Below are 10673 nucleotides of genomic sequence, written 5' to 3'. Positions count from 1 at the left end.
TTTATTATATGCACAAATTTAGTTTGTTTGAAGTTGAGATTAAGTTGTTGTTACATGTAAACTTTAGTTTTCTATTTGAGATTTAATATATGAGAATTTATGTAGTTTATTTTTTTATATAAGCAAATCCTAATTAATGTATTTTTATTTTATTTTATACCGGATATAATATGTTAAAAGGCATATCAACGATAAGATTACAAAAGCTCATATGCTGCTTAAGGTTATCTATTTTTTGTCTATTTATAATAAGCTACAACCATTGGTAGAACTGTGATCTATATATACAGTTATTAGGATAATTGTAGCCTATAAATAATAATAATAAACTACAATTATTGAAAATTTTGTAACTAATAATAAACTACGATTTCAATTGTAGTAAAAAAAAAAATTGTTTTAGATTACGAACCGATAATCATTAAGTAACCCTAAAATAACTATAATTTATGGCTTATGTTACACTCTCGTGAATTATTTTATTTAGGTAATTTGATGTATTTGGTGCATGCATGCGTCAAAAGGTGGACGTTAGATGCAAAGAGGAGATCTAATCTGTGTTTTTTTAAGGGCAGAAAATCACGATACAGCGTGCTTTAATCACTGTAATTATCTAACCACTCTTCAGTAGCCGCACTTTTGGACTCTATAAATTTATTAGATTTAAGCTTTGACCTGAATTTTTTTTTTCATTACTTATATCACATAAATTAAAAAAATTAAACATATTTATGAAGGCTTGTGTATTCCAAAGCCATGACTAAAAAACATAAAATTTGAATTCATTGCACCAGCCTCTATATATGGATTCATCACATTTTTATCTGCTCACACGTGAGGATAATTCTCATTGTGATTCCTGTTATCGTGTTGGTTATTAATAGTTGAATAATGTATTCTAATAGTAGTCCAATAATGTCTTAACTTTAGTATGGTAATTTGTAGATAATCTTTTTAATCTAAGTGTTCCTTTAATCTTTCAGCTGACATACTCGACATGGATACCGATTGTCCTAGTGATAACAGCAATAATCGGTCGGCTAGATTTCCCTAGGCCGGACAGGATGTGCGAAAGCTTTTGAATTATATTGACAATGATAAAAAGAAAACTATCAGTAAAAGTGTTAGGAATCCAAGTGTGAGTCTAAGTCTCACATTAACTAAAAATGAGAAAGTAGAACACTATATGAAAATAAAGACCCATAAACCCATTGTCTTAAGGTTTTAGGTTGAGAGTGGTGTCAATGTTTTATGTAGTTAGACTTAAGTCTTGTGTTGTATCTCTCCAGTAAAATCTCCTCCTCTATAAAACCTAACAAAAAGAATAACAGAAGAAAAAAAAATCAATCTTTGACAAAAATAGGATAGTTAAATAACATCTACTTCGTTGTGCAAAATAAAATGGTAGATGAATTTCTTATCGATAATATGATTATTTACATTGAAAAAAATAAAAAGCTAAAAATGTTAATACCAATTCAATTATTAATGAGTTCCAAAACCTGACAGAAGAAAGACGATTCTTTATGTGTGATTTATTTTTTAATTACAACTATATAAATTATATATTCAATTTTATTTTATTAATTAGTTATAATAATTAAATATATAAATTTAAAGTATATTATTTTGACTCCCTTATCAAGTTACCATTTCTCATTTTACGATACATTTCTGTTTTATATTTTTTTCTTTGTTGATTCTCACTGCTCATTTTCGTACGATATTTTCAAGTATGTGATGTTTGATGAATGGTGTTATAAGAGTATATATATCATTGTGGAAAAACATGTTTGTTTTCCATGTGATATTTTTAGATGTTGTATGTGATGTTTGACAAACGACTCTATAGGTAAATAATCAAAAGTGATTTTATTACGTGGATATTTATTTTTAAAAACATCATATCTTGCATTTATAAACTGTGTTTTTTTTCTGTGAACTTATATGAGATTAAATATATATATTATTCGTAAATATATGTTTAAATGAACGCACTATCTAATTTCTATTGTAACTGTGATTACCGATAATCATATTTTCATGTGGCAGTAATTTTAGAGGCATTAGAACTATAAAATATTTATATGAATATTTGCAATTATATAAATGTTCGTAGATAGTCCAAAAGTATTAAATGTTTCAGGTACATATTTTATTTATAATGTTGTTGATGAATTTTTACGAGGTTTAATTACAATCCAATGACTTTCTAACTTTGTTTAATTAATGTGATAATTTATGAATCATCCTTCTAATCTTATCTTTATACTGGCCGAACAATTTAAGGAGTCGGTTTCGACAACAATCGTCTTTAAGTCGATCGATTGAAATTCTAGCTGTCATGTACATACAGTAATATATTCTTTCGCCAAAAACAGTGAGGATTTGTATCTCGAAATGTTTTGCACATGTTTTTTATAATAAGTACTTTGGTGAATTTTATTATACCATTTAATGTGCATAAATAATCAAAATTTATTAAAAAGTTGGTCTCTTGTAGATTTTACCTGCCTTCAACAGATCATTTGATAATTGGGTTTAGTTTTAGTTAAGAGAAATTTTGATAGAGATTAACTTTAAATTTAATTGAATCTCACAAAAAAAATATTTTTTGTAAGAAAAAATTTACTTTCATTTGTATTATATTAATAAATAAATTTTAATACTAACTCAATCCTACACAATCCGTTTGAAAGACGATATTTGCAATAATTTATATATTGTAAATTCGTCTTATTTTTAATTGATGTAAGATTTCCAACACATACCTCTCACACCAAAGTATATATACATATCAAACGTAAATTAAACATTAAACATTAATGGATAGTTCGATAGTAGGTGACATAATAGACTCAATAAATAACAAATTTTGTTAAGATAAGTTCAAATTTAATATTTTTGAAAAGTAAATTTTAAGTTTAACTAAATCTTACAAAATCAGTTTCTAATGTGAAATATGTACTCGTATATATATTAAAAATTTATTTTATCTTTAGTCAATATAAGATCTTAAATATATTATTATTTAGTTATGATGGATGTAACCATTATAGTCAAAATAAAATTAAAAGAAAAAACACTTTTGTAAAAATGTTTATGTTTTGAGTAGGAAATACTAATTTTATTTATATTTAGACACTTTAATATCGTAATAATGTATCGCGAGTACATTGTAATAAAGATTTTGGAATGAATTGTGAGATTGCAAATTTGATTAAATTATTGCTTTAAATTGACTTGACATATTTGATTGAATTGTTGTTTTAAATCGACTTGACTCTTATCAAGCCCGAAATTTATGACTAATAGCATTTGCTCGTTAATTTTATTATTTGAGTTTTTCATGAATTGTTTCAAAGGTTAAATGTAAAATGTATGTTTATTTTTTATTTTTTTACGAGAGTTATATCAAACAATGTATTTGAATATAATATATGGTTGGGAAAATGTTATATTTTATAAAATAACATTTCTTAATTCTATTTTTATTCCAGAGTTTTATTTTAAAAATGTTTACCTATATTTATTATAAATATTTAGTATATTTTAATTAAAGTTAGAGAAAATATATGACAGGTATAGGTGTCCACTATTTTTATTATAATAAAAAATAAAATATAAATAATTCTTATCATAATTATTAAAAAATATTATTAAATTTATTAAAAGATATGCTCGTAAAAGATAATCATAAAATATATGGTTTTAATAATTTGATGATACATAACTTTTTTTAATGGTTAATAATTAATTAGAACTAAAAATAATTACAAAACATAAAGAATAAAATAATAAAATAAATTATACTAATAAAAATACAATCGACACTAAAACAATTTTATAAAGGAAATATTTTAATAGATATAAAGTAATAAGAAAAAAAGTTATATCTAATTTGGTTTTGTTTTGTTTTATTGAAAACCCATATCCAATAAGTGAATGGCAGGTGTTGTATATTGTAATTAATGGATATGATTCTTGAAGGAGAATTTACAGCTGGATGCCACATATTCACTAAAGCAATTGGCTTAAAATGGGACAAGTGTACTTTGATTGCAATGTCACAAATGCCTTACAGATATACGTCAAGGTTTTGACTTTTCAGCTTCTCGATTATGACCTGTGTTCTATGTTTTAATATCAACTTTTTTGTTATTCCTGCTTTTTACCAGATTCAACATAACCAGTTCATTGAATTAAATCATTACTTCCTAACACAGATATGTTAGGAGATCAATGAAGATCGAATCGGGAGATTTGGGAGAAAATTAATTCAAGGTTTAAGTTTATGTTCTTTATTTTAAAAGCGTATTTACATGAGGCAGTTGATTCGAGGAAGAAGAAAATGATAAATTTGAATTAATTAAAGGATGAAATTTTTGTTGTTTATTTAAAGAAATTTAGAGATAAAAACGAGTGGATTTAGAAATAAAGATTTTTATAGATTTGATTGATTTGAAAAATTAAAAATTAAGTTTAATGAAAAAAAATCAAATTATTAAATTATCTTTAATTTGAAAAGTTGTGTAAATTTACAATGAGATGAATTTGAATTATTGTAGAAAAATATTTAAATGAATAAATTAAAATAACATATTTTAATAATAAAATATTATGATAAAAAAACATAAAATTAATAATTATTTTTTTAACTTTATTTTCTCATAATAACTTTTAAATTTTTTGTATTGTTTTTTTTTTAAACATTTTTTAAAAGTTAACATATACTGCAGTATAAAATGGTAGCAACACTTTAAGCTTCATGGAATTACTTAAGAAAAAAACAAAAACAAACAGAAAAGTTAATGGAAGGCATAATTATAATGTGTCTAATATCACATTCAAATCTTCATATAAGAGAGAATGAGAATATAAATTAATTATTTTATTCCTTCTTTTCCCCTTCCCTTAAATCCATTAAATTAAATAAATTAATCACCTCACAATCCATCATCTCATCTATGTGAACAATATTCACCTCAAATAAACATGCCCTAAATGCACTATTACAAACATAATGATCATTTACAAATTCATCTTCTTATACAATAAACATGTAGAAACAAACACATTGTGTTTGTTTTAGTGCATTTAAAGGTATGTGAATAGATGAATTTAAATAATGTAACATATTCTCATCCTATAAGTGTCGGGATTTGCAAGAATGCACTCTACATGCACTATGAAATGACAAAATAATCCCTTTTCTACTTTTCTACTTTTGAAAGAAAAGTTTCCTGCACCTACACATTGTAATAATAATAATTATTATTATTATAATAGTTATAATAATAAATTATACTTTTAAATTTTATTTTAATATAATTTTTACTATTTATATTTAAATTTATATCACAGTTATTTTCAAAAGCAAAATGATAATCATTTAAATTTATTTATTAAAACATTTTTTTTTAATTTATTAGACTCATTACATATACACAAACTATAATATCAAATTCACTCAAATCACATCATCTTTCTCTTAATTCAAACAACATCAAAATCTCTTCTTTATCCCTCAAATCCATCCACTCACCCTCAAATCTTCTTCCAAATCCAAACACACCCAAGAGATTTGAAGAGGTAAAAGTGAGTGAAATTAAAAGTAAATTTAATGAAAGTTTGTGAATGAGTTAATTGATGTGATAGATGAAAAATTAAGTTTAATTGGAAAAAAATAAGATTATCAAATAGGCATTGATGTTGACAGTAATTTAAAATTATATTTAGATGAGTTAGATTTATTTTATAAAAATTATTGAAATGTAAATTAAAAAAATGTATAATAATAATAATAATACAATATATTTACTTATTGAACTTTTTTTAGTGACTATTTGAAATGGACAGAAGTAAGAAAACATGTGAATCAACTTGAATTAAGAAAATGAAAAATAATCAAAGATATTACGATAATCTTATACAAATCATCTTCAAATTTTTACATATGAGAGGAGATAAAAAATAATAGAATTTTGTTATTCCTTCATTTTCCTCTCTTTTGAATCCTTACAGATGAACACTTCAATCATCCTCAAATCATTTCTTTCCTCCTCTCTCATCTCTCTAATCTAAACAGTATATATATATATATATATATATATATATATATATATATATATATATATATATATATATATATATATATATATATATATATATATATATTTATTTAAGTGAACAAAGTATAAAATTAATAAATATCTTTGAATTAAAATTATAAGTATGTTATAAATTTAACTATGGTAAAAAGGTGTTTTTTATATATTATATCTGAATATTATTTACATGTATTTAAAATAAATATGATTATATAAGTACTTCCCTCACATACACATAAAATTCTTTTAACAAAAATATTTAACTTTAAAGCAAAACTCTCATAAGGTTTAACTATTTTATCTTTATCTTTAAAGGAAAGTTACACCTCCATCTTTATTACTTATAAATTATATAAAATTTGGGATGCATCTCCATTCGTATTAGATGATAAGAATATTTGTACCTACCTTCACACTCGTGTTCGTGCTATTTTAAAGATGAAATAATTTTAAAAAATAAAATTACAACAAAAAAATATAATATATTATTAATTATTCAATATCAAATCACGTAAAGGTTTACATGTTTGATACTTGTATTTGAAAACGTCTCCTGTAAAAAACAAAATATTAAAAATTATTAAATGTAACGAAAACAAGGTTTGTGTTTTCTCGTATTCATTATGTATGTTGAGTTAATCAAACTGGTCCATATTTATTGATATTTTCTAGGTATGTGTTTGACATCAAGTTTCATGGTCATGCATGAACATTTCTTTTCTTAATCAAATATGTAACATTATTCCGTTAATAAATATTCACTCTCATATCTTAGTATAAATTTTCATATTTAATGATATCTTTCTTACAAATTTGTTATAAAATTTTACAATTTTTTTTCCAATAATTTTAATTGACAAATAATTATTTCGTAGATAATATTTTTTACAAAAATGTTATATTTAATTATATTTTTCTTACAAATTTATTATAAATTTTACAACAAAAGATTTTTTTTTATTTTTTTCTAAAAATTTTAGTTGACAAGTAATTATTTTATAGATAATTATTTTCAACAAAATTATAAAATTTGCAAGTATTTAAAAAAATTGTAAAAAATGTTATGTAGAATATTTTGCAAAAAAAGTAACAATTTTTTTTTACAAATTATTATTTACAAAAAAAAAATATTTCTTAAAAAATTAAAAAAGATTACAAAAAATTTTGTTATTTTAGTAGTGATATTTGACTAACACATAAATTTTAATCATCATTTATTATATTTTATAAAATTTGGTAACATTTCACATTAGTTTTTATTTTTTATGTGACAAAAATTGAAAACAATAACATCAGGTTATCCATAACCGAATATATATATCCAAAAATTAACACAAAAATACATCACAACCGATAATTTCATAATATATATGAAATATAGATTAAAATATACGTAAATAAACTATTAAAAAGTATTTAATATTTTCAAGTTGTTCAATTGTTGATTCAGGATTTAATACAATAAACTATTATAGTAATTTGTTATCTTGTTTTATATAAAAGAAAATCATGTAAACAATTTCAATTGGAGATAATACTTAAATATTTATATTTAACCTTAAATGAAAAATCCAGGTTCACTCAGTATAACATATCACACAAATCATTTCAAATTTGAAGTATATATCTCCCAAAAGATACTATACCTGACAAGAAAAGGTTTAACATTCTTTATATTAATACATTACAAAGAAAATGTTTCGTTAACCATTAATTTTAATAATAAAAAGTGGTTAGTCACTTTGGTAAGTAATTTAAGATAACAATTTATAAAATAAAAAATTATTAATTGTTAAAAATAGTTAATTGTGAATAAAAAATTATAATTAATTTCTAAATTGATTTATAAAATTTAATTATTAAATTTTTAATTACCAAAGGAATATTAAACATGAGCTATCAAAATTTTTTATTACGAAAAGAAGTTGGTTTATAAATTAGTTAGAAACTAATTTAATAACTAATTATAATATTTTATTCGTAATAATGATTATTTTAGTAATTAATAATTTTTTATTTTGTAAAATTTGTATCTATATTGATCATTATAAAAATTTGATAATCAAAATAATTGATCTCTAATTAATAAATTGATTTCTAAATATATTTTTTAGCACTAAAATTAATTATTATTTAAAAGTTTTATTGCAATGAAAATAAAATATTAATAAAAACATATACAAATTTATCAACTAAACAAAAATATTCTTTAAAACAAAATAGTAAAAAATAACTAACTAAATCGCAATGCAACCTAATTAAAGTTATGAAATTCTAACATAACTACATAACTTGATATTCGTATAAATTTAAGTTAAAGAGTTAAACTAATAATAAAGGTATACAACTAACCATTCCTAAACCTGTATATCTAAAATGTAAGCAAAAAAACAAATTATATATATATATATATATATATATATATATATATATATATATATATATATATATATATATATATATATATATATATATATATATATCCAGAAAGGGAAGAGGAGGGGAGCGTAAGCAAGAAATACAGCAAAATATTATTTTGATGTATTTTACTTTTAAATATTGGAAAATAAATAAAACATGATTCTTGTCCTCCAAACTGATTTTTAAAAATCTCAGAAGTAAAAACGTCCATTAAAAAAGGAAAAGGAAAAAAATGAAAGACACTAGGTAGGTGAGTGGTAATGAAGTTGAAAAGACTGTGTAGATTGAAAAGAAGGAAATGTGCAGGGGGCAGAGGCGAAGGCATTTAAAAGAGAAAGAAAGAAAGAAATGGAATAAAAAGTGGGGCAATTAATTTTAGGCATGGAAGCATAAGAATTGCATATTTAAGGTGGGGAACACCCTAAAGTGCTACTGCTCCAACCCTATTCCACTGCTTCCTTTTCTTGCTTCGCCTCTTCTACCTTTATCACTGCACATGCACAACACAACCATGCTCTCTTCCCTTCTCATCTAACTTCAACAACCAACTATTCATACACATATGCATAGTGAAGTTCTTGTCTTTTTTACCACAAAATTATTATTTTATTTTCCGTTTGGGTGGGACAGTGTTTGCAGAAGAAGCAAAAAACGTGGAGCATGTGGTTCCTCGTAACAGCAACTAGGATTGACCATCTCAATCCAACCATGCAATCCTCAATGCCTCCTACTACACCCAACACAAAAATCTAGTCATCACAAACTTGTCGCGTGTTTTCTCCAGGAACAAAACAAAACAAAAGTGGAAGTGGAAGTGGAAAAGTGGCGCTTGTTTATGAGGAGAGGACAAGGGAATATAATAATAAAAGGTAATGAAGAAGGGGTGTTATGTTATGTTATATATTCTCTGGAGTTTTTGTAGGGTGTGCCACCTATTGTGCATTTAAACCCATCTTTCATATTTAATGAGGTATGCAGAGAAATAATGATGATTGCATCTTCTCTGTTATTATTATGGAGTGAAAAACCCCTATGTCCTTTCAAATTCAAGAAAACCCTCTCTGGAGGCTAATTTCACTTTCATTGACAGCTTCTACCTGTGTGGTGGTGGGTAAGTCAGAGAATTAATGGGTCTTTAGATGCAGTTCCAGGTGGTGTTCTGTGGAGAAGACATATCCCTATGCTCATTTAAGACATATTCTCCTTTTCACATACATAACACATCATCACATACCATGTCTCTTTCTCAATAACTCAACTGCTGCTCTTTTCAGGTGTCCATAAACGGACACTGCTTGTTCTTTTTAATTTCCTATTTAAGAGATACACCCACCTATACCCTTTCTTTGCTTTACCATTCCCTTTCTCCATTCTCCATTCTCCTTCTTCCTTCTCCGAATGGAGCCATTCGCTGGAGAGGAATGTCACAGCAGTGAATCTGGATGGACCATGTACATTGGGTCCCCTATGGATGATGCTGGCCACACCGATGATGCTGCTGACAACGACCACCAAGCTGTTCAAACTGATCCACAGAATGCTGATGATGATGACGATGAAGATGAGGATGAAAGTGATGATGATTCTATGGCTTCTGATGCGTCTTCTGGGCCAAGTCATCTTCATGGCTTTCCGGAATTTTTCCAGCGAGATGCTGAAGAGGAATGTGATGCAGCCAAGTGTTGCTTAGAGAAGAAGCCAAATAAAACCCAACACAAGCAAATGGAAGGGAAAAAGGTGGAAAACAAAGGGATGTTATTCGTCGCTACCAAAGGTAAGTCTCCGGTTCAGGGCTGTACCAACGTGAAAAAAAGAAACTTTGTGGGGAAAAGGAAATAGGCATGTTTTTTCCTGCTCCACGCCTTAGTTTGTTGCTTAGCTTAAATAATTTATAGCTGCAATTACTGACTTGCATTAACCACAGCATGCAAGGATTCAAGGGTATGGATTGATGCATATATTTATCTGGTTATGTTCTAAAATATGTTCAGTATGTTCCTGTTTTTATTCTATCAGCCATTTCATTTTTACACTTTTGAATATATATTCGCAAAACAACACACTCCATCCAATTGCACAAGATTCCCCCAAGTTGCAGTAGTTTTTATCGCATTTGATTAGTTGGATGGAGAAGTTCTGGCA

General features: G+C 25.3%; 1 protein-coding gene across 1 annotated transcript; it reads left to right on the top strand.

The window, feature by feature from the left end:
• The first annotated feature begins 8986 nt into the window (after nucleotides 1–8986).
• Nucleotides 8987–10485, top strand: LOC114179791 (MATH and LRR domain-containing protein PFE0570w). The gene has a single exon (XM_028066246.1). The coding sequence runs from the start codon at nucleotides 9930–9932 to the stop codon at nucleotides 10368–10370; it is 441 nt and encodes a 146-aa protein (XP_027922047.1). The 5' UTR covers nucleotides 8987–9929; the 3' UTR covers nucleotides 10371–10485.
• The last annotated feature ends 188 nt before the right edge of the window (nucleotides 10486–10673 follow it).

This window comes from Vigna unguiculata, chromosome 3 (genome assembly GCF_004118075.2).
Source record: "Vigna unguiculata cultivar IT97K-499-35 chromosome 3, ASM411807v1, whole genome shotgun sequence".
Taxonomy (NCBI): Eukaryota; Viridiplantae; Streptophyta; class Magnoliopsida; order Fabales; family Fabaceae; genus Vigna; species Vigna unguiculata.
The sequence above is the reverse complement of the archived record's forward strand: the minus strand, read 5'-3'. Positions and strand labels throughout refer to the sequence as shown.